The sequence below is a fragment of the Lucilia sericata genome, unplaced genomic scaffold, assembly GCF_015586225.1.
Source record: "Lucilia sericata isolate MDLA Ls3-8-SP2 unplaced genomic scaffold, ASM1558622v1 Contig001258F_arrow, whole genome shotgun sequence".
Taxonomy (NCBI): domain Eukaryota; kingdom Metazoa; phylum Arthropoda; class Insecta; order Diptera; family Calliphoridae; genus Lucilia; species Lucilia sericata.
This window is the reverse complement of record NW_023995211.1, coordinates 67892-93542: the sequence shown is the minus strand read 5'-3', so window position 1 is coordinate 93542 and position 25651 is coordinate 67892. Positions and strand designations below refer to the sequence as shown.

At 33.4% G+C, this 25651-nt stretch overlaps 4 protein-coding genes across 6 annotated transcripts; 1 reads left to right on the top strand and 3 right to left on the bottom strand.

Moving 5' to 3' along the window:
- Positions 1–3985: 3985 nt before the first annotated feature.
- On the bottom strand, positions 3986–7481 carry LOC119610642 (CCAAT/enhancer-binding protein zeta). Its single transcript, XM_037965949.1, has 6 exons — positions 7080–7481; positions 6909–7023; positions 6489–6842; positions 5228–6433; positions 4362–5162; positions 3986–4282 (listed from the first exon to the last, which is right to left on the bottom strand). The coding sequence occupies exons 1-6, from the start codon at positions 7365–7367 to the stop codon at positions 4062–4064; spliced, it is 2985 nt and encodes a 994-aa protein (XP_037821877.1). The 5' UTR covers positions 7368–7481; the 3' UTR covers positions 3986–4061.
- Positions 7482–8641: 1160 nt separating this feature from the next.
- On the top strand, positions 8642–9820 carry LOC119610646 (protein big brother). Its single transcript, XM_037965955.1, has 2 exons — positions 8642–8709; positions 8880–9820. The coding sequence occupies exon 2, from the start codon at positions 8972–8974 to the stop codon at positions 9611–9613; it is 642 nt and encodes a 213-aa protein (XP_037821883.1). The 5' UTR covers positions 8642–8709; positions 8880–8971; the 3' UTR covers positions 9614–9820.
- Positions 9821–10188: 368 nt separating this feature from the next.
- On the bottom strand, positions 10189–14325 carry LOC119610641 (coatomer subunit alpha). The gene is made up of 2 exons (XM_037965947.1): positions 13191–14325; positions 10189–13129 (listed from the first exon to the last, which is right to left on the bottom strand). The coding sequence occupies exons 1-2, from the start codon at positions 14134–14136 to the stop codon at positions 10377–10379; spliced, it is 3699 nt and encodes a 1232-aa protein (XP_037821875.1). The 5' UTR covers positions 14137–14325; the 3' UTR covers positions 10189–10376.
- Positions 14326–18094: 3769 nt separating this feature from the next.
- On the bottom strand, positions 18095–24774 carry LOC119610643 (E3 ubiquitin-protein ligase RFWD3). 3 transcript variants are annotated; one of them, XM_037965951.1, is made up of 4 exons: positions 24415–24774; positions 21259–21426; positions 20876–21022; positions 18095–20807 (listed from the first exon to the last, which is right to left on the bottom strand). In XM_037965951.1, the coding sequence occupies exons 2-4, from the start codon at positions 21374–21376 to the stop codon at positions 19147–19149; spliced, it is 1926 nt and encodes a 641-aa protein (XP_037821879.1). In that variant the 5' UTR covers positions 21377–21426; positions 24415–24774; the 3' UTR covers positions 18095–19146. The 3 variants fall into 3 exon arrangements, with proteins under 3 accessions (XP_037821879.1, XP_037821878.1, XP_037821880.1); XM_037965950.1 differs by having other exon boundaries at positions 21259–21495; positions 24490–24774; XM_037965952.1 differs by lacking the exon at positions 24415–24774 and adding an exon at positions 23818–23951.
- Between the last annotated feature and the right edge of the window lie 877 nt (positions 24775–25651).

Genomic DNA, 25651 nt, shown 5'->3' with positions numbered 1-25651 from the left:
GATCAGTCTATAGTCAAGACTACAGATCAGTCTATAGTTAAGACTATAGATCAGTCTATAGCAAAGACTATAGATCAGTCTATAGTCAAGACTACAGATCAGTCTATAGTTAAGACTATAGATCAGTCTGCAGTCAAGACTATAGATCAGTTTGTAGTCAGGACTATAGATCAGTCTATAGTCAAGACTATAGATCAGTCTATAGTCAAAACTATAAATCACTCTATAGTCGACACTATAGATCAGTCTATAGTCAAGACTATAGATCGGTCAATAGTTAAGACTATATCTTCTATGCATTGCGAAAAGTTATGATTTTTCAGTATTTTTTCTAGACTATAGATCAGTTTATAGTCAAGATTTTATATAGATAACTCTATAGTCAAAACTATAGATCAATCTATACTTATGACTATAGATCACATCTGTCTGCAGTCAAGACTATAGATCTCTCTATAATCAAGGCTATAGATCTGTCTGTAGTCAAGACTATCTAATCAGTCTGTACTCAAGATCAGTCTATAGACAAGACATTTTTGTTCGGCCATCATCTGCATACTTAAACGACAACAACAAAAAGAAAATTTAGGAAATTATACAACAACCAAAATAGGAGTACTTTTTTAAATTAATTTTATTAAAATATAAACTATTACAATATTTAACCTTTGGAAAGCATTTATTTATTTATACATATAAAATGTAGTTAAAACCAAAATTTAAAACACACAAACTCTTGAGACTGTTATTCAAAAAAAATCAATAAAGAAAAATAAAAACGAAATAAATATAAAAAAATATTAAATTAATTTTTTACTCTGCTAACAATAAAATATTAGATTTTTTAAACTAAAGTCGAAATTAAAATGATATACTCGAAATTTGAAGAAAAATAAATTATAAAGCTAGTAAAAAACAGAAAAAAACTATGCACTAGTGACCAAAGTTTTATTATTGTATATAAAATATAAATGGGCACAAGAGGGTTAAACAAAATATTTTAAACTCGTATAAATTACCCAGCCTTAAATTTTTTTTTTATTAATTAATTTTTCCTTAAATATTTATTATGAAAAGAGAAAACGTTTATAAATTATACAAAAAAGTTTTGCATAAAAGAAAAGATATTTGTATGTAGATGTTAAAAAAAATAATAATATAAATTCAAATTGAAATGCTTGAAAAATGATTAGATTTCATCATAAAATATGAAACTGCTAATACGCTAAAATACTTTACATTCTAACAACAAATACAAACATATTTAATTTATTGTTTAACCAACTAACAGACAAACAAACATTCTTCTTCTTTACAATAATTACAGTTCGAGAAAAAACAAAAACAAAAATACTTGGTAATAAAATATAAATAAAATAATGAAGAAATCAAAAGATGTAATCGATGTAATTTTATACATATGTACATGTATACATTTACATACATATGTACATATTCTTATATATACATATATTGAAAAATCCAAAATTTAATAATAAATAATAAAATCTTAAATAAAACTTTAAAAAACTATAAAATTTTTTAAATTGAGTTTAAATTTGAAGAAGAGTCAATAATCTGTTTATAAATCAATATTATGTGACAATTCATTTTTTATTCAAAATCAATTTTTTGATGAAAATTTGCTTTTTTGGTAAAAACTTAGTGTTATTGAAAGTTGAAATTTTAGTGAAATTTTAAATTTTTTGTGAAAATTTGAATTTTTAGTGAAAATTTTCTGTTAGAATAGAAAATTTGAATTTTTAGTAAAAATTTTAAATTTTAGTGAAAATTTGAATTTTTATAAAAAAAACACATTTTCTGTAAAAATTTGAATTTCCATAAAAATTTGAATTTTGAAAACTTTAAAATTTTAATTACACTTGATGTGACATCTACCAAGATACTTATAGTACTGCATTCGCGCTGTCTAAGGATTCTAATAGGGATCTTAATGGGGCATTGCTCAATTAGAATCTTTGTCAGTAAGTGGGACAACCATATACCTGACCATTGCTGGACATACGAAGATGCGGACGAACTAGAGTCAATTGGTTTAGGCACATAATTTGCCTTTTTTCTAGAATACAGAATATCAGATTGAAATGGCTGGGAAATAAGTTCCATGACAAACTGAAGGAAAGTGCAGGACTCAACCCTTGCAGTCTACTAGGATTTATCAGGGGAATTTGTTATTTCTTTGACTAGGAAGACTCAGATTCTCTCACAATTTCCAGGTTGAAACCACTTAGGAATCGAGCTGATTTCATTCCTCTCTCCTCTTTACTTACATAATATGTTCATATTATTTTGGATCTTTGGATTATCACACACTATGACACTAATATGAGTTGCACCTTTTTATGGTGCATAACCCTTCTTAACCTAACAAAGATAACAGGTAACCAAGCTAGTTTAAAAACTTATAGATTTTGTATTGTCTGAATGGCCACCAGTATTTCGTAAAAATTAGATTTAGGATATATCTACGTTTACACTTATAAAAGTTCGTTCACACTTATAATAGTTCGTAAAGTTCTGGACAAAGTATTATACAGCTATCGAGCACTTCAAGCTGTTAGACTGTGAGCAGTGAATTGTAATCTCTACTGTTTTCAGTTAAGGGATTTGAATGAAATTATCTTACTACCTACTCTATCCTAACTTTGCAATAAAATCCCTTCCAAACTAATAACTTCACATTGCAAGTCTTGTGAGCACGAAAACAGACTCAATTTGCATAACTTTATGAAAACAATAGATTAGATGCCGGGTACCCGGAATATTTGATTCAAAATAACTTATTAGTACTAATTTTACAATTACATATGTACAGTATTCAAGTAAGGAATAAGATTAAAACTTACCTTGTAATGATTGAAATATTTTGCAAATTTTATGTAACAAAAAGTTGCAAATGTAATTAGTTGCAGTTTGCAAGCACCACACATAAAATTCAAGAATTTTATACATTTACTGTAAATTTCTCCATAGTTTTTATTATTTACACTTCACTTTACTTTTATTGAATTTATTAACATCAAAATATTTAATTTAATTTAACTTTAAGGCACATTTTAAACAAATCCTTTTAGCAAACGAAAATACAATGCAAATATGTAAATCCTTTTACGCGCTTAAACTTACAAAAACAAAAATTTATGTCAACTTGACAAATCCACAAACACATGCATGGCATGCGAACAAAAGAATTTGCCGTTGCTCAATAAATCGGCGGTTATGCCGTCAACGACAAAACGATTGTTAGTTTGCAATACAAATTGCATGCCTTGTCGTCAGATAGTTGTAGTTACAATTGTAATTATATTTATTTTTGGTTTTGTTATTGACCGTTGTTTACGTTTTTTTATCAAGCGAATTTAATGTTAATTCAAATTAAAAATTGGCACAAAGTTTAAAACAAAATAATCACAAGAAAAATAAAAAATTAAATAGTTTTAATAAAATAATACGGTTTGGCGAATAGTTATTATTATTCCTCGTAATTACATATTAATAAATCCAATAAACACTGGCTATTTTTTTAATTACATTCCACCGTTTTAAATCAAATATTTGTGATATATTTAATAGCAATTTTTAAAGTGAATTGTTTAATCCCTATTTTATCAACAAAATCTTGATGTTGTATACATACATAGACACATAGATTGAGGTAAGTTTTTAAGTTTAAGGCCGTTGTTTGACATAACAGTTTGACTGGTCGATTGTTTTTTCCCGGGGAAAAATATTCGTTTGGTGCAGCTGTCGCTCAGTATTATAAACGTTTTTTCGTTTCGGATCGAATTGTAATGGAAACGAGTGTTCCGAGAAAACACTATAAATAGACAAGAAGTATGTAATTTGCATTCCAAAACACTAAACAGGAAAATAAATATTTATCAGGATAGGTATCTCGGTATAATTTTAATTTCATTGTAAGCTCCGGAGTTCAAGAAATATCAAACAACAAGTTTTACAAGATTTTATATGTATAGATTTTTTTTATTTATTATTAACAATAACTAGTTGTAAGTAAAATATTAAATTATTAATTAATATTAATGTTTACGTTTTTTGGAAAACATTTTACCGCCACTTGGTTTTGATTTATTTTTATACGATTTATTATTCGAACGTCTTTGTTCTTCCCATTTCAATTGTTTTTCGGAGGATTTATCTGTATTGAAAACAGCATTCAAGGTACCTTGGCCCTTAGTTTTGCCAGTTTCTTCTAACAATTCAGCAAAGTCGTCAGCAGCCGCAAAGAGGGAACTCATGTCTATATAAAAAAAAAACAAAAATATAAATAAATATTTAATAATAACATTGAATTAAATTAATTATAATAAATAAATTACCATCGCTATGTTTTAACTTTTTAGCAAAGTTACGTTCGTTCATATCTGTTAATGCGTCCTTCTTAGATTTTTTATGTTTTGGTTCACCTTCCCCATCTTCGTCTGAATCACTATCTATGCTATGTTCATCTTCGTCGTCAAGATCTTCATCCATAGATATAGAAGCATCATCATCGTCTTCATCATCCTCCTCAGCATTTGCATCAAAATCAATAGAACCCTCTTCATCATCTGATAAATCGCTTCCTTTGTCATCATCATCCTCATCATCGTCACCCCAATCAGCATCAATATCTTCCATATTATCCTCTTCATCATCAGCAACCTTTTTCTTGGCTTTTCCTTTACTCTTTTTAGACTCGCCACCCAGTACACCCTCAAACTCTTTGAGAAAGTCTAATTCTTCTTCACCCGGCTCATGTTTGTCCTCTTTCTTAGATTTTTTACCAAAGAATCCATCAAGATATTGTTCAAATTCATCATCATCCACATCTCCCGCTTTCAAATCGCCCTCAGCCTCTTCTTCATCGTCATCAGCAGAAGTTTTCGCCACAACCGATTGCTTGCGTTTTTGTTCCAAATAATTAAATATAAACATTTCCTCTTCACTGCAATTGTTACGAGTTAAAGACTTTACTGGCATGCCACGAGGACCATATGAAACATAATGCTTGTGACCTATTGTAGTGACATTGGATTTTTCTTGATCCAACTTTTTGGGATTTTTGAAAGAAAATCTTTCCAGGAAATGGGGCAAACCAAAATCACGCAATGGATCACCATAGTAATCAATACGTTTGTCTGGAAAAAAAAAAAAAATAAGTGTTAAAAAATTGCAACAAAGTATTAACTAAAGATTAACTTACTATTTAAAATGCTTTCGGCAAAAACTTGAACTGTAGGATGGAAATGTTCCCTCAACAATAGTAGCTCGTTGCGTAGACAGTATTCGGCTCCCGCAAATGCTGGTACTCTATGATAAGGATCATATTTACTGGGATTCAACTCACGCACCTTGCCTTCACTCTCACATGCTGCTACTTTGGAATGATGCCATGACGATTCAACATTGCTTGTATCCGGCTTCTTTTCCTCAATCTTTTCTTCACTAGTATCTTTAACATCATCGTATTTTTCTTCACCATCACTATCAAACTTTGCCAATTCCTCGTCAGTCACTGATACTTTTATGGTATTAGTACCGTTGCTAGACTTGCTATCCTGTTCAAGGCACAGTTCTTTGCGACTACGCAATAATTTGTGTATAACTATTAAACAACCTGCAGCTACATTTGAGGGCATGCATAAGGCCAACTGCAGCAAGCGTTTAATAAATGCTTGAGCTCTAGGTATATTTGCATCGATAAAAATGGCTCTGTGGACAATGTGCAACAGTTGAGCAGCACTTTTAACACCAATCGTGATTAGATTCATGTCAAGCATCTTTATGTATAAAGCATTATAGAAACGATCACTTTTCTCTGTCTTGACGGTAACCAATTGCAGTAATAAACCAAGCGTCTGTATGGATACACGAATATCCGCCAAATGCACCAAACGATAGATGGTATCTTGCATTTCTTTGCTTAACAACTCTGTGCTTCCAGCAGCAGGCTTAGCTTCTAAGATGGCTTTCTGTAAACAGCGTAAGATGGCCTGCATTGTGCGATTATTGATGGCACCTTTTTGTACCAAAACCTTGAAGAGGGAAAAACAAATGTGTACTAATTTTGTACAGACTTCCGGTCGACCTGCAGGTGCTATGCTAGCCAAATAGCAAAGAGCAAAATGTTGAGCACGCTCCGAGATATTATTACGGAAGAGTAACTTTTCAGTTTCATTAACTATTACACCACACATATTGGGATGTCTGTGAGCCACATCGGTCAAATGATGTAAAGCTTTTGAGGCAATCTTAGCCACTGGATCACCCAACTTATTGATCAGCATGGTCAGTAACATTTGTTCTTTTTCGGGAGCAAATGATAACAACTGTGATGCTGTTAATATAGAGACAGTTTTATTGTTATCCTGTCCCGTCTGGATGCCTTGTTGAATATTTTTTAAAAATTCTACAAACCAAAAAAAGTTGATTAAACAATCAATTGAAAACTTGATTCTTCTTACCAAAATACTGATCTTTTAGCTCATTTTCAAAATGCCAATAAGCATAGATTTTCCTTTGCTGTTCTTTAGTGAGGTTTGTATCCTTACGTACCAATTTCCAATCAGCACCACGCATGTGAAGAGAATATAGTTTACGATGAGGTGGCAGCAATACCTCTTTCCACAAGTCTGTAACTATGGCTATAACTTCAGCACTAGATTTATTTGATATCTTAGTGAAACTGATAAGAGTGGAAAGTGAGTCAAGATTAGCTAGAGGATTGCTAGTCACCAATAAGGCACCAGCATTAGCACGATCCTTTGCTGTACCCTTGTGGAGGGCAGTTTGAAGCCATCTAGCATCGGAGGGATTATCTGCAATAAAAAAATACACTATTGCTCTACATATGTTTGCAAATAAATCACGCAATGGCTACTTACTTTTTAAAAATATCACTTTTTCCTGTTCATAAGAAGAGCGGCAAATGTTGTGTAGTTCCATTTGTTCACTGTCTTTCATATCTAAAATTTCCTCGCTAGCTGGAAATTGCGGAAACTACAAAGCAAATCAAATAAATATCACAATCTCAATTGTGTCTCAAACAAACTCACCACATAATACCATTTTTTCTGTGTCTCTGAAGCCTTTTCAATGTTTTCAAATTGTTGTTTTGTTTTTTTCTTTTCCCGTTTGGCAAAATAGTCCTCCTCATCCTCTTCAGCATTTTGTGCCTCATCTTCAGTTTTGATATCGTCTACACTTTCATCATGTTCATTTTTCCCGGACGACTTTTGCTTTTTATTTTTCGATTTTTGTTTTGTTTCAGTGATGACTTCACCATCATCATCAAATACAATTTTTTTAGGTTTTGCATTTAATTCGATTTTAGGAACTGCCATTATTTAAAAAAACACTAGCAAATTTAGTTAAAAACAATTTATATTTTATTTTGTTTTAAATAAAACTAACCCGCACGTGTAGTATAAGCAGAACCCTACGTCGGTTATTATTAACGGCAGCGGCGTCCGACACGAAAAAGGGCGGCGGCGGCAAAACAGCGACAGGCACGCCGGAGAGAGGGACAAAGGCGCAGAGACAGAGGGCAAGACAGACAGGAGAGGGACAAAGAGGAAGAGGGGGGGACGGACGGACGGACGGACGGACGGACGGAGGACGACGGACAGACGGACGGACGGACGGACGGAGGACGACGGACGGACGGACGGACGGACGGACGACGGACGGACGGACGGACGACGGACGGACGGACGGACGGACGGACGGACGGACGGACGACGGACGGACGGAGGACGGACGACGGACGGACGGACGGACGGACGGACGGACGGACGGACGGACGGACGGACGGACGGACGGACGACGGACGGACGGACGGACGGACGGACGGACGGACGGACGGACGGACGGACGGGGACGGACGGACGGACGACGGACGGACGGACGGACGGACGGACGACGGACGGACGGACGGACGACGGACGGACGGACGGACGGACGGACGGACGGAGTTACTTACTTACTTACTTACTTACTTACTTACTTACTTACTTACTTACTTACTTACTTACTTACTTACTTACTTACTTACTTACTTACTTACTTACTTACTTACTTACTTACTTACTACTTACTTACTTACTTACTTACTACTTACTTACTTACTTACTTACTTACTTACTTACTTACTTACTTACTTACTACTTACTTACTTACTTACTTACTTACTTACTTACTTACTTACTTACTTACTTACTTACTTACTTACTTACTTACTTACTTACTTACTTACTTACTTACTTACTTACTTACTTACTTACTTACTTACTTACTTACTTACTTACTTACTTACTTACTTACTTACTTACTTACTTACTTACTTACTTACTTACTTACTTACTTACTTACTTACTTACTTACTTACTTACTTACTTACTTACTTACTTACTTACTTACTTACTTACTTACTTACTTACTTACTTACTTACTTACTTACTTACTTACTTACTTACTTACTTACTTACTTACTTACTTCGATTCAAAATGTAATTAGAACAGGTGACTTTATCATTATGAATCATTTTTAAAATAACAATCTGACATCGTCTGTCAAGACATTTTTATGTCTCAATTCTATAACACAAAAATGTCATATACAAAAAACCAACCCTATTGGCATCACAACAATAAACAAAATAATCCAGGAAAGAAAACCGCAAAAATGTAAGTATAACACAATTCGTATTGAAAATCTTTAAATACTAGAGACTAGAGCAACTTTAAGCAAATCAATTGCTTGTTGGAGACATTAATTTTCGAAAAATAACTCAAATATACAGTTAATTTAGCAACAAATCTAAAGCAAACAAAAAAACACATTTCTTTTGACTCAGTGTAAAGAAAAAAATCATCAAAAATTGCTGCTCAACACAAGTGGGACTACTCCCAAACAAGTCTTTGCTGTTTCTTCGAAAACCAAAACACCATGAACGAGGCAGCCTTAGCTGGAATGATACCGTACGATACAATTGGCCTATATGAACAACCGAAACCACGTTTCATATTTAAAATGCCGCGTGTGGTTCCTGATCAAAAGTCGAAATTCGAAAGTGATGAACTTTTTCGTCGTTTGAGCAGGGAGAGTGAGATACGGTATACGGGTTATCGTGAGCGAGCTTTGGAGGAAAGACAAATACGCTTTCAAAATGGCTGCCGGGAAGGTCACACTGAGATTTCATTTGTGGCATCGGGCACAAATTTACAACTGGTTTTCAATGCCACCCAGAATCCCTATATACACGACAAGGAGTGCGAGTTTGAAAAGGAGCCGGGAAAGGTGCATATTAAATCTTATTTCATTATGAATGGAGTATGTGTGCGTTTCCGCGGCTGGCTAGATCTGGAGAGGTTGGATGGTGTCGGTTGCTTGGAGTATGACGAACGCAGGGCTATGCACGAAGATGCTATACTAAGAGATCAGATAGATCGTTATAACCAAAGATTGCGGGAATTTGAGGATTCTAAAAGAGCTTATCGGGAAAATCGTCCAGAAGACATGGACGCCGTACGACGGGGTGTAGCCTCGGGCGGTATTGGAGTTGGTGCAGCAAATATATGGCGACGTTAGAGACATTATTTTCATAATTATATTGCAATTTCATTTTATATCATCATTTTAACCAAAAATATATTCTTTACATCACAGCTCATTTTTAAATATTTAAGAGATAAAACGTATTAAATTTTTAAGTAAAATTATAATAATTGCATTCATTATTATATAAACGTACTTGTAAACTTAAACATATAAATAAAATAAAACTTAGAAAAACCAGTTGCAGCTGCCTTTGATTTCTTAATTTAGAGTATGACTCACCCTCTGTCGATTTTATAAAAACCACATCTTAGAAATAAATTCTTTGAAATTTATTTTCGGGTCAAGTTCACGATAGACGTACCGAGAACTTGACGTCTGCTAGCAATACTTTTTTTTAGTAAAAAAAAAAGTTTTGATTTAAAATAGATTTAAATTTTTTACTAAAAATTAGATTTCAAAATTTGCTATTTTTCTAAAAATTGTTTTTTCAATACAAATATTTGTATAATTTAATTAAAAATATCGTTTTTTATTATTGTTTTTAATTGTCTAACATCTTTATTTGGGATTTTTATAGATCGTTTGAAAATTAAACAAAAAATAAATACTGATTATTTAATTATTATGTAGTATATTTATTATTTTTTTAAGAAAAAATTATATGGACACTTTATTATAGTGTGGAATCGTTTCATAGTCGATCATTGCAACAATGTTAGTCGAAAAAAGTTTTTTTTTTATAAAATAATTATTGTTTGAAACATGAATAAAAATTAAAGTTGTTTATAATAATCTAACGAAATTGAAGATTCGATATCCTTAATCCTATACAATCCTTGCCAATTTGGCTCACTTCACAGACGGTGCAAATCTGGTTCTTATATTGAGGATCGTATGAGGCTCCACAGAAGGGACAGTTCACTTCGGGTTTACCACGATACAAGGGTTTAAAGCTTATACCACATATGCTGAATGGATTAAATTCTTCATATTGCAGGTGATGTTCATCAACGGGATTAACTTCACAAGCCTGTAGAATCTTACGGACTTGTTGAGCTACCTCGGGACGTGGTCCTAATTCTAATAGACGTCTAGCAAATGAGGCAGCTGTCTTGTAGTTTTTCAATTTGAAGAACATATTGAGGGCTGTGCGTAGGGTGAGAATTTGATGTACAGGCTGTAGTTTGCAATGTGTAAAGTAGGCAGCCATTTCACATAATCTCTTCTGTTCTTCCAATGTTGATTTGGGTAAACCTTTACGTACGGTTTCCATTTTAAGACCCAAAATGTACTCAGCACAGATCTTAAGCAATTGTTGGGCTTCAGCTATGTCTTGTTTTGTTTCAACGACCAAGAAGGGAATGCTTATTAATATCGAATGGAATTTTTCGACAGCTTCTGAGAATTTTCCACCAGTGGTCAATTGATAACCAGCCTGAAGTCTTTGCACCAAATCATTTAACTTTATGCCCAATGCAGGGCGTTGTTGTTTGGCATTAGTCTCGGCATAGTTGCGTAAAGGATAAGCTGTCAATGGCTGTAAATTGGGCATGGCGGTAAAACTGGTTTTAGAGCAACTGTAGTTTTGCATAAAGAGCGTTTTGAAAGGCTTAAAGTTTACTATGCCCAGTTGTTCGTTGAGCAAACGGAATGCAGTTTCAAATGATCCGGCCTTAATATGATCCAACACTAAAGGCGAGTGGTTTGCCCAGTGTTGTGGTGGAGATTGTCCCCTGTTAGGAGCAGCATAATAGCCACTGTCAAGAGCAGAGGCTTTAATTTTCGAAGCCAACTCTTCTGGCACTACCAAATCATCATCGCCTACATCCCAGCCAGCGCCTTCTTCACCAACGCCTTCACCACCATCTTCTGTATTAAGAGCATCTTGCATCTCATCATCGCCATCATCGTCTAGACCCAAGTCAGCATCGGCACCCCAACCATCGCCAGCAGAAACATCCAAGGCTGCATCAGCATTAACATTGAGAGCTTGTCTGGCGGTGGCACTAGTACCTGCACGCGTCAACATGGCGCCTTCAAAGAAGCCCTTGGATACACTGAGCAAAGGCCAGTTGGTTTCAACCTGTTGTATTGGTACGGGTGGCTTCAGTAATGTAGCATTTGGATTTACTTCGGGCAAAGTATTGCCCTCTTGAGCAATAACTTCGCCTAAGGCAGCTGCCTGCTCATCAAGACCATGTGTAGCTGCAGTTAGGTATGCCAAGGACATCTGGCCGCAATTCTTTAAAACATTAACGCGTTCTTTGACATCGCCCAAGAGAAGAGCTCCTTGATACTGAGCAGACACATCCTTTCTAATCTCTGCAATCTTATTCATTTTACGAAGTTTCTCCAAGTTGCCAGTGATGAGATAAAGGAAACTTAATTTGTCGAAATTCTTGGTACGTTGATAACACATCTCCACAATTTGATGATTGCCCTGCAGAAGCGCAGCCTGGCCGAGTCTGTCCCAACATTCCTTATCATCGAGAGCTTTTGCGGCTTCTAAAGCTATTTCAATATTACCACATTCGAGAGCTAAACCAAAACGTGTCTTCTCGTCTTTTACGAAATGAAGGGCCACCTCTGGATAGCCCTTCTGTTGCAAATAGGCAATAATACTTTGACCAACCAAACGAGCATTTCGCACCATATGCAATACTTCGTCGTATTTACGGTTGATAAGGGCCAATTTAAATTTATATTCAGTTGGGTCAATATGCAACACACGAGTGCGACACTCACGATCCAAACAGAATACTTGGTTGCCTTTGACTCGAGTCAAATATATGGGCAAGTCAAGTGTGCGAATAATACCATGATCACCATTTGTCAAAGCGTATTTAATGTGATTGCTGGTGGTGTAAATAAATACGCCCGAATCATCCCAAGCGCCGGATTTGACACGACAGTTCTCCTGTATCGTACACAAATACTGCAAACGTCTATCACAAATAGTAACCGAATGTTTACACAACAGAGCTACCAATGACATGTCAGGAGACCAGACAACATAGCGACATTTAGCCAGCTTAATACTGCCCACAGATACCAAACGTTGAACTTCATAAAGCGTTACATACTCTGGATCGCGGATCAGCAACATTCCAGTACCGGCATAGAAGATCTCTTCACAGAAGGTTGGTATCTTTTTAGTGACCTCATTTTTAAAGTTTTTAATAACAAGTTGCTGATTACGATCGAGAACAGCAAAACGATTGCGGGCCACCCATATGGCTGTTATACCCGACGAACGTTTACTGTCATTTTCACTTTGAGATTCAGCATCTTTGGGAATTTGACACAAATCATAAGTGCTATTTTCCAAGTTGTTGGTGCGTGTACAGACGAGGACAGCATTTAAAGCAGGGTTATAAGACATGCTGTGCACCGGTGATTTACCGCCACCGCGCAATTGCATAACAACGGTATCCTTGGTGGTGGTAAAGTCCAATTTGCGTAGAAAACGTTCTTTTACATAATAAAGAATGTTGCCGTGTACGGCATATGCAGGGCGTTCACGTTCCAACTTAAAAACAACCATACCTAAAAGGAATAAAATCTGGTTTAGTTCATTAAGATTTTAACTTAAAAATAATTAACTCACCTCCGTCATGACCAGCAGCAAACAAATTCAATGTGGGATGTGCGGTTAAAACCCAAAAACGCTCTCCATCACGGCGGAACGTGTACAAACACTGGCGTTTTGTCATGTCCCAAACACGGATACTACGATCTTCGCCATTGGAAATTATAAGATCTTGACGTGGATGAAAAAGAACACAGGAAACATTGTTATAATGACCACGGCATGTATCGACTTCCCAGGCTTTATATTCATTCATACGCCATAGCTTAACCAAACGATCATCGGCGCCCGAAACAATTAGAGGCAATGTTGGATGGAAACTGGCCCAGTTTACACCACGATCATGACCTTCCAATACATGCTTAACGACAGCATCTGCTTGTCCAAATAAATCAGCAGTACCTGGGTGACCCTTAAGGTGATCATCCAAACCGCCAGGACCGGGAGCGACATTTTTCTTACGAAGACCCGATATATCCCAAACACGTACTGTTTGATCTAATGAAGCCGAAACAATTTGATCTTCAGTTGGGTGGAACTGAGCACACATCACGTAGTGATTGTGACCCGTCAACACACAAATACAGTTACGCGATTGCCAATTCCAAATACGTATGGTCTGATCGTCAGAAGCACTAAGTATCCAAGGATATTCATGATGGAATGCCACCGTACGCACATAATCCAAATGAGCCAGCAACGTGAAGATGCAACGACGTTGTTTATAATTCCACACTTTGATTTTGTAATCATCACCACCGGAAACGAACAATGGCATTTGCTGATGGAATGCTACGCCACGTACTGGGCCATCGTGTTCGTCGAACTTCTCCAGCAGAGTGTGCATGCGATAATCCCACAATTGAATTACACCACTATGTAAACTTACGAGAATCCATGGTCGTTTTGGATGAAAAGATAAGCCCTTTACACGGGCCGATTTCGACTCAAAGTTGGTCAACATTTTTCAAGTAATTTACCTATTAACTTTTGCACAAATATAAAGTACTTTTTTCTCTATTGTGTTAACAACTTTTGTTCGTAAATATCGACGTGAACAAATTTTCTTTTTTTCTTAATTTTTCTGATACAAATCGTTCACACAAGAATATTCCACGTCATTTCATTTAATTCACAATTATTACAATGATGCCACCCAACGTAGTTGCCATATTTAATCGTTTAAGGGCCCTTCACACGGTCACACTTTACATACAACCCTACAAGAAATGAATGACCGAAACTAACACATACAAAATTATTTTACTAACACACTTGTAGATTTTTTTAGAGAATTCTATAAAAAAAATGTATAATTCCATCAACAATGACAGCCAAATGACCGGTAAAATGACCGACATTGTACCAAACGTGTGGTATAAGGTTGCATTTGCATACGCAAGAGTGAAACAACTATATTTTGATTAATATTTTATTAAAATTTATATTTCCATCAACAATGACAGTCAAATGACCGATCAAATGACTGTCACTGTGTTTCAGAGTTGTATTTTTCGTCGTTATAAATTCATTATTTCTGCGAAAGCCAAAGTTCAAGAAGCGAAAAATTAAAAAATTTACAAAGTCTATAAATTATTAAAAATAAAGAGAATTATTATAAACTGAATTTAAAAAAAGTGCAGGAAGTGGAGCTGAAGATAAACACTTTGGAGTTTAATCAATCTATGGTAACATGAATACTTACTTTTGATTTTTATATTTCGATATTTATATGTATTTCTTTACAGACAACTTATTTCCACAAATTAAAAGGAGAATCAGAGAATTTAAGATTCTGCGAGGTATGTAAAATGGTGAAATGATTGCTAATTTATGTATATGCTTACTATATTAATAAAATTAAAAAAAATAGATATCTTAAAATATTAATAAATTGTGTTTTATTATAAATTGGTATAGCCGTCAGTTTTGACGGATATATTCATCAAGTATGATTAGTCAACAATGACCGATTAATACATCATTTTTTATTTGTTAACTGTGATGGATATATCCATCAAGCATGATCAGTCAATCGTGACTAATATTTATATCATCCTTGATTACTAATCATCAAAAGAGTGAGCAGCTCAAATATATGTGTTAAAATCGATATAATTCATAAGTGCGAGTGTGATGAAAGATCACATGTACACAAAAGTTTCCATCAAGTTTTTCATATTGCCCTTAAGAACTTGATAGAAACTTTGTTCTACGCAATGATCGATATTTCCTTCAGTAGTGTCAGTCAACCCTACAAGAAATGAATGACCGAAACTAACACATACAAAATTATTTTACTAACACACTTGCAGATTTTTTTTAGAGAATTCTATAAAAAAAATTATAATTCCATCAACAATGACAGCCAAATGACTGGTAAAATGACCGACACTGTGCCAAACGTGTGGTATAAGGTTGCATTTGCATACGCAAGAGTGAAACAACTACATTTTGAATAATATTTTATTAAATTTTATATTACCATCAACAATGACAGTCAAATGACCGATCAAATGACTGTCACTGTGTTTCAGAGTTGTATTGTTCGTCGTTATAAATTCATTATTTCTGCGAAAGCCAAAGATCAAGAAGCGAAAAATTACAAAAATTTACAAAGTCTATAAATTATTAAAAATAAAGAGAATTATTATAAACTGAATTTAAAAAAAGTGCAGGAAGTGGAGTTGAAGATAAACACTTTGGAGTTTAATCAATCTATGGTAACATGAATACTTACTTTTGATTTTTATATTTCGATATTTATATGTATTTCTTTGCAGACTTACTTATTTCCACAAATTAAAAAGAGCATCAGAGGATTTAAGATTCTGCGAGGTATGTAAAATGGTGAAATGATTGTTAATTTATGTATATGCTTACTATATTAATAAAATTAAAAAAATTTATATCTTAAAATATTAATAAATTGTGTTTTATTATAAATTGATATAGCCGTCAGTTTTGACGGATATATTCATCAAGTATGATTAGTCAACAATGACCGATTAATACATCATTTTTTATTTGTTAACTGTGATGGATATATCCATCAAGCATGATCAGTCAATCGTGACTAATATTTATATCATCCTTGATTACTAAACATCAAAAGAGTGAGCAGCTCAAATATATGTGTTACAGTCGATATAATTCATAAGTGCGAGGGTGATGCAAGATCACATGGACAGGAAAGTTTCCATCAAGTTTTTCATATTGCCCTTAAGAACTTGATAGAAACTTTGTTCTACGCAATGATCGATATTTCCTTCAGTAGTGTCAGTCAAATGACCGGTCAAATGACTGTCACTGTTCTTGTAGGGAAATGACTGTCACTGTTCTTGTAGGGAAGTCTAATGAAAAAGTAAAATAAAATTCCATCCGTATGACAAAAAAGAGAATAAAAGTCGTATGATTTATATTTTTTGTGTTTACACGATTGGTATAAAACAATAACAAAGTAAGATGGAACAGCTGTTTCACTTTTTTTGTATGTGTTTACATAAAAATACATCCCTGATCTAATGCGACTTGCTTGTTTTTTGAATCATTTCAAAAAATGAAGAGAGCCATACGACTGTCAAATTTTTCATCCGTATTTTCTCTCAATGTGTGATGGTTTCATTACATATTGCGTTTAGACGATCCCATCCGTTCTCTTCTACACAAAATTTTGACAGATCATATTACTTGTGTGCTCGTGTGAAGGGGGCTTTACATCCAACTAATTGGCTTCAATTGAAAACGACTTCACATTTTGCAATATTTATGTGATTCCCTCGCAATTGTAATTTAATGCGATAGAAATTAGTATAAGTTCAGAGTATCCATAAACAATTCTGTAAAGCATGATGTAATAAGTAATGATTGCACATTACTTAGTGCATCCTGGCATGATGAAAAGTTCGACTTTTTGACTTCTATTATATTTCAATAATTTTGAAACCCTTAGCAGCATTCAAAAAACAATACGAAATAAAAATAATTTTTACACACCATATATATTAAGGGAAAATGAGATTTCTTACATTATTGATCTAGAATTTTGTATACAAAATGTATTAGGAAAATATGGGTAGGATTTTAAATGTCATATCGATGTAGCAGCAACAAAAATATTTCAATCGAACCCGATATACAGTGTCTCACATAAGTATTCGAGTTTAGGTGTACTTTTAAAGGAAACATAATTTAATAATATTTATTGTGTGTAAAATTAATAATTAAATTTGATATATTGTCTAGAGAGTCTTAAGGTTTAATATCACACTCCTTAAAATTTGGATAATTTACATTTACTTAAATAAATTTAACTTTTTTAAAAAAAAGTCCATAAAATTACTTCACAAAAGTATACGAATTTTTCCTGTATTTCATATTTGACCATATTTTACGAAACATAAAAATTAGAATCGAATGGTCTTTTTGCTTAAAATTGTTTCAAGAGGTTACTATCAATCGAAAGGATATATTTTTGCCCCATTTGGCCCACAATTTTGGGGCATTTGTACCATCTTTTCATATAATATCATTAAAATGACGATTTTTGACCATATTTGCCATTTTTTATCTCTTTTTCCAGAGATAAACCCAAAATTTAATATTGGGATTTAATAGATTCCTTGAGGTAGGTATCTAAAAATAATAATTTTTGTTATAAGGACCTGTATTTAAACATTCCAAGATATATTTTTGGTATCGTTTTTCTGTTTCTAATTGAATTATCTGGATCTTAAGAGCCTTTTCGTATCACTAGGATCGATATTTTCCGACAAAGTTGGCTATTATTATATTATTGTAGATATTAGCACTAATATATTTTAAATTTTCAAAGCATCGTAGTGGTATACAACTCCAAAACATGCCTTAACAAAACGTCATCCTATACAGTAGATTTCAGTTTTTACTCATAACATTCACGATTATGTTGCCCATTACAACAACGCTGTATGTCCAAAATTTTGGGTTTATTTTGATCATAGTAGATAATATTTAAACAGATATCAATATTTTTGAGTTAGACCATAATGATATGGCGACATTCAGCCTAGAGGCCATTGGTTATAAAAAGAATGATTCCACTATATTGTATGGCGTTTCTTCGAGGCATGCTTTGGAATTGTACACTTCCACAATATATTGAAGACTTTAAATGTATAACAGCTGATATCTAAAACAATATATAGAAGACAAGTTTCCCCGAAAATTTTTGACCCTGGTATTATAAAAATGGACTTGAGATCCAATAAATTGAATTAGCGATAGAAGAATGATTCCAATAATATATATTGGAACGTTTAAATACAGATTCTTGTAACAAAAAATATTGTTTTTAGATACCCCAAGGGGTATATTAAATCCCAATAACAAATTTTGGTTTTATCTCTGGGAAAAAGGAGAAAAAATACAAATATTGTCAAAAATCGCCATTTTAATGATATTACATGAAAAGATGGCACAAATGCCCCAAAATTGTGGACCAAATGGGCCAAAAGTATATCCATTCGGTTGATAGTTACCCCTTAAAACAATTTTTAGCAAAAAAACATTCGATTCTAATTTTTGTGTTTCGTATAATATAGTCAAATATGAAATACAGGAAAAATTCGTATACTTTTGTGAGGTAATTTTATGGACTTTTTTTAAATAAAGCTAAATTAATTTAAGTAAATGTGAATTTTTAAAGTTTTAAAAAGTGTGATATCAAAGCTAAGGACTGTCTAGACAATTTAACAAATTAAGTTATGAATTTTGCATTCAAAATATATTATTAAATTTGGTTTCTTTTCATATTATACCTAAATTCGAATACTTATGAGAGACACTGTATATATCTTACATTCACAAATTTGGTTTGATAATAAAAAAATACCTATACATTTATCATTTTTGTTTGTTTAAATTTAAACACTTACATATATTAATAAAAAAACAAGGAGTAGTAATTAATAGTATTAAGTAATGGAAATATCCTTTAGGTAGAGTTTAATTTGTATAGTCTGCATTTGGTTTCGGTTAAGGCGGCCAAATAGGTAAAATCTTTTGTGTATATGGGGCAAGTATCATAAATTATATCTTGCGCTGGCAATGATTGTATGCACTGCTCACGATTAGCATCATATAATGATAATAATTTTGAATCTTGTATATACGACGCTACTAGTGTATTTGAATCCACGGTGATTTGGGAACAACGAGCCATCACGGGACTGTTGGTGGATGCGAAGAATGTAACTTGTATTTCATACACTGGAACGCTATTGATTTTATTAAGTTTTCCTAGTATATAACGCGCGCGAGGATAACGGGCACAACTCCTTGTTTGTACTAGTAGACTAAATTGGGCGGCATTAAAATCCATGGAAATAAAACGTCCTTCTATAGCTAGACGCGTTGAGCGTGTCACACCTCCCGTATGTTCATAAAACCACAAAGATGTAAGTTTGCACACCAGAAATCCACCACAAGGAAATAATTGACTGGATGGTATTGAAGCTACTTGTATCACGGGGCTAAAATCTCCTTCGGCTTGATGTTCGCTCAAAATTGTATCTGGCAAACGTGTGTCATACACATAAATGCTGCCTTGCTGAGAGCCAAGGTAGAGAAAGTGCTCACTATCTCTGCGCCCTAAAGAACAGGACCATAATGGTTTCTCCGCCGGCTTAAATGTTGCCGCCACTGAAAGAGTGCGCAAATCAAATAGTTTTACCTTTGACTCCATGCTTGCGGCCGCTAGTAACTGCTGGTCATCAGATAGACTTATATCTCTCACTAGCTTAAGGGAAGTATGTAGAAAATTAGTTGGTTTAAAGGAAATTGTATCGACAAATCTTAAACCATAGCCGGGAAATAGATTCTGGATGCTCTTTTGAGAAACTATTAAAGCGGTATGTTCCTTGGCATAAGTCAGAACACGACAACCAGGCTCTCTTGATATCTCAATATTACGTTCCATAAACAATTTATACATTAACGAAGCTTTTCGAGCTACAATTTTTGGAAAGTTAGAAGCGGAGCCGCCACCATTTCTCAGCAAAACATTGAGTGAATCATTGTCAGATTCTAATGCCTTTAGTTTTTGCGTTACCTGAGCATATGACATCTTTAAAGTTGCCAATTCCAATGTCAAACTTTGTGCTTTACTTTGTACTTCAGTCAGCTGTTCACGCATACGGTGCTCTTCACTGCGGTCTATGGCTCTTAAACGTTTTGCATATAAATAGCGTATGTCTTTGGCATGTGCCTTTGTTTTACATTGCGGGCACACCTTTTGTCCCGACTGACGAGAACTCTCCTGCAGCCAACGACGTATGCAGGAATCGCCAAACAAATGGCCACACTTAAGCGATGCAAGTCGATGTTCCCCCGACATTTCCCAATTATCCAAACAAATGGGACATGTTAAGCCATCGTCTTCATCGTCCAAATCATTTTCGTTTCTGGCTTTTACTTTGGGAGTGCAACTGATGGCACTCGCCTCTAACGATAAACGTTTTCGCTTTTTAGGTGGTGAAGGAGAGTCTAAATTTATTACTTCATTGTTGGAATTCATATTTACGTTGGCAACTGGTTGAATTTCAAGAGCATTTGAAGCAGCATCAACAACTGGCTGAGGATTTTCTTCTATGGAGGCTACAATTAAAATACGAAAATTATATAAATATGTTATTGCATATTAATTGTGTACGTTTCCATTCTACCTGCTTCGGATTGCACAGATCTCGATGACATGGAATCACTAGTTTGCTCTGAGAAATTAGTTTGTTCAGACGAACTGGACTGTTCGGAATGTGTTTGATCGGAGGATATGGTTGTCACCGTGCTAATCGAATCTTCTGATCTATTATCTAATAAAAATAAAAACTTTTTAATCTACTAATTTAAACAAGCTTAAGTTCCGACCTACAGTATGAATAAAAGTAAACTGTAATTTTTGTGCAAAAAATAGTACAAACATAAAAAATAGACATTTGGTAAAAAATATTGTCTTAATGGCATACATATAACTAAATGTATCCCTTTACTAGCAAGATTTGCAAAATGGTCGATATTGTCTCTACTTGTTCGTCTTTCAAGACTTTACCTGTTTCAAAAGTTATGGTAGATGAGTTGGAATTCATGATCTCATTAGCAGCATCGTCGTCTCCACCACCACCATCATCATCATCGTCATCATAGAATATATCATTATCACTTTCCATCGTACCTCCAGAGGCATTTATAGTCAGATTACTCCCGCTTACGCTAGCCCCTGTAAAAACACTTATATAATTATGATCCGAGTTACCCGACGTCGATTGTCCAGAATCACTGCTCCAATTTGAAATTTAAGATTGTATTTAAAACAACTCTACCTGGAGTTTGTGAGTCATTGTTTTTAGAAATTTATTTTAACAACTTGAAGATTCTGTTTGGTGTGGTTTATCTGCCTTACGGTGACATTGATACCTTCGAATCTGAACATTTTCAGCTTCTTTCCACTTACTCCAACGTGATTATTGTTGGTGATTTTAATTATAATTTATTTGACACCTCGAAGTCAGTAATTTTTCGTTCCCTATGTTCAGGTTTGGGGCTCAGTATAATACATAATTGCAAACCAACCCACTTTGATATCTCTCATCGCTCTACATCTCTAATTGATTATATGTTGATTACTGATAGTTTGGAATTGCGATATTCGGATCAATATCAATACCCTGCATTATCCCATCATGCTGTAATATGTGCCTGTTTTGGTTTTAATATAAGTCATGTAAATGAATATATTGAATACCTTAATTATAATGGAATTGATTGGGATGGTGTTATAAGGTTTTTGTCTGATTTTGATACATCTGTAATTTATGCTTCCAGTGATGTGGACTTAATATGCTCTAGTTTATGCTCTCTTTTTCAATCATTATTGCTTTTTGTGCCTGTAGTTAAAAAAAAAAATCAAATTTGATAATGATGTTTGGATGACGTCCAATAAAGTTGTTTTAGCAAAATCTTTAAGAGACTTGGCTTTTCTAGCATACAGGAAAAATAAAACTGCTCTGAATTGGAAGATATTTTGCAAACATCGCAATAAAGCAAAAAGAGTTATTCGTGTTGAAAAAAGGCGATATTTTTCGAAATTATTTAGTAATCTTGATGGACCGGGTATATGGAGAGTGCTTAGGAATGTTGGGTGTCTTGGTGATGATGATCAGTCTTCTAATTTGGATGTTAATGTTATTAATGATTATTTTGTAAACTATGGAGTAGATGATACAAGTTTTTCTATAGAGAATATTCAATTTCCGGATAGTGGGGTGTCATTTCGATGTGTTGATGAATCTGAAGTTTTAATTGCTTTAAATAAAGTGCGATCAAATTCTACTGGGACTGATGGCGTTTCTATTCGGTTCATTAAATTAATATTTCCTTATGTATCTGATTTATTGATTCACTTATTCAACTCCATTTTGTTGACTTCTAAGTTCCCAGCTGGTTGGAAGACGGCTCGTGTCGTTCCGATTCCCAAATCGAAAGTTATCACTGGACCTGAAGATCTTAGACCTATTTCTATACTTCCTGCACTTTCAAAAGTAATGGAACATCTTATTAAGGAACAAATTTTGAGTTTTACAACAATAGAATTCTATCACTCCCAATATGCTTTTCGTCAGGGTTACAATACCACTTCTCTCCTTCTTGATCTAACTGATTCTATCAGAGAAAATATTAATAATGACCATTTTAGCGTACTTGTTTCATTAGACTTGTCGAAGGCTTTTAATTCTATTAATTTTCGGAGGATGATTGACAAACTTAGACTTGAATTTGGATTTTCTATGACGGCTTGTAAACTTATTTTATCCTATCTTCAAGGTAGATCCCAGTATGTAAGACTTAATGGTGTTGATTCGGGTTTAGTTCGAGTTAAATCAGGTGTTCCTCAAGGTTCGGTCCTGGGACCTGTATTGTTTAATATGTACATTAATGATCTGCCTAGCCTCATTAATACGACTATATGCAAAACGTTTTTATATGCAGATGATGTTGCTTTACTGTTTAGCTGCAGTCGTGATTTTAGTGATGTTTTGTGTACTAATATAGATTATTGCCTTCGTTCTATCTCTAGCTGGTCTGTAAGAAACTATTTGTCTATTAACGCTTTGAAGACTAAGGCTATTGTCTTTAATCCAATGGATAGATTTAATGTTAACTTCGATGTTTTTATTGATGGTGTTAAAATTGAGTTTGTGGATCAACTTAAATTCCTAGGATTTATTTTGGATAGTAAACTTAATTTCAGTTCGCATATAGGTTATACTGTTTCAAAGGTTTTGCACACTTTACGGAAAATTTTTTCTATAAATATTCATTATCCTCTTCATATCAGATATAAACTGGCTTATTCTCTTCTTATGTCACAAGTCTTATATGGACTTGAAGTTGTGGCAGGAGCTAATGGCACTGGCTTATCTAGGATAAACCGCATTGTTAATACGATAGTTCGTTTTGTCTACAATGTTGAGCGGAGACATCATATTTCACAATATGTTGAACAATTTTTAAAATGCAGCTTTGAGAATTTTGTAAAACTTCGGTGTATTACTTTTTTTCATACTGTTATTAAAAATGGAAGACCGTTACCCTTGTTTAAAAGATTTACCTTTAGTAGATCAATTAGAAGACCGCAGATTTTAATACCTAGAATTACAAATTCATTTTACGAAAGATCATTTTTGATACGAACTGCTCGGTGTTGGAATTTTTTACCGGCTGAATTGCGTATTTTTTCACACTCTAATAATGTTTTCCGTCTTAAACTGTTAAATTTTTTCACAAATGTTGGATATGTATAATGCTTGTTATATCTTCTGCAAACTTATTAAATTATTATTGGTAAGTAAGATTAACTGTTATTTGTTTCTTGGAAATGTAACTATAATTTTCTTTAACCTTAACTTAACTTTCTGCTTTTTTTTTAACCTCAAATAATGCTTTTTTAACCTTAAAATAATACAAGCAAAAGAAGGTTTTTGTCGCTATTAATTTGGGCCATTATTCTTTTTCTTAAAATTACTGCTTTTATATACTTCTTCTTGTTGCTTTTTGACATTACGGTTGGGGAACCATTAAAATTTTGATAGAATCTGATTAAAATTTATTTATTTTTGTATTGTATATATATATATATATATATATATATATGTACATATATATAATTTTATTTTATTTTAATTATTTATGCTTAGGTGATAATTACTAAGTAATATGTTAGATTGGCCTTAAAGGCTTTGTATTACTTGAATGAATGAATAAATAAATAAATAAATAAAATTGCGTATTATCCGTAGAATAGTTCGGGGACGTATATCACTACTATCATTATCACTTCTTAGCCGACTCGCAGCATAATCATGGTCATTTTCTGTCTCTTCCGTTGACATATTTGTTGTAAGAGTTTTTCTTTAATACTTAATCACTTGTTTAAATGAAAAACAGCATTCTGTAAACAAAATTTTGAGTTTTATATAAATATAACAAACATTTGTAGACATTTGATTTGATTCTTTGACTCTGTTGTATTATTTTGAGAAAGAGGCAGTAGTGCTGTAACATTAAGAACTTGATTACTGATTACTAAATACTATTGGTACCAATTACCTCCAAGATACAAACGTTAAATAAAATGATGAAATACAAATCATTATTTTCAAAAATATAATGCAAATATATGTATATTAATGGAACATTTGTGTATTTATTTATGATCTGTCTAAAAATCTTTATTAATAATTTATTTATATAATATATGTTATATTTTTAATATACATAATTTCAACCCTGTGCCTCGTTTCTGTATTTTTCTCGAATCGAAAAAAAAAATAAAAATATGATGGTCTTCCACTTTTTAACAGGGTTATTCAGTTTATTTTCAAAATGTACGCGTTAAAATTTAACAACAAATATTTAAATTTCTTATGTTCGCCCTGTTTTATACAGGATGATCACAAATTTTCCGACAATTTTTCTCGATGTGAAAAATACAGAAACGGGGTACTGTATATAAGAAAAGTAAGCACAAGACCAAGGTATTTTAATTGTTTTCTTGATCAGTCCATAATTAACCAAAGCTCCCACATAAAGCCCTCTTTCGAAAGTCACCTAATCGTAAATAACTCATGAATTAATAATTATATCGAGTTAAAATTTGACTAGAATGTATTTTGTATATTCAATATGCAAATAAACTTGTAAATGTTTTTTATTATCTATATAATTATAATGAACAACCTATTATTCATTGGGTACATCCAGCTCTGACACCTCTTGGGGACTACCATTTTATACGCTGTAAATGTTGTTTTGATGAACCATAACTATTAAACAATGTAGTAGAAACGAGGAAATATGTATATTTACATTTCTTTAAATAACAAGTAAAATCTTTCATATAAATTAAAAATTATTTATTACATATTTCTAAAAGTTCCCATAAA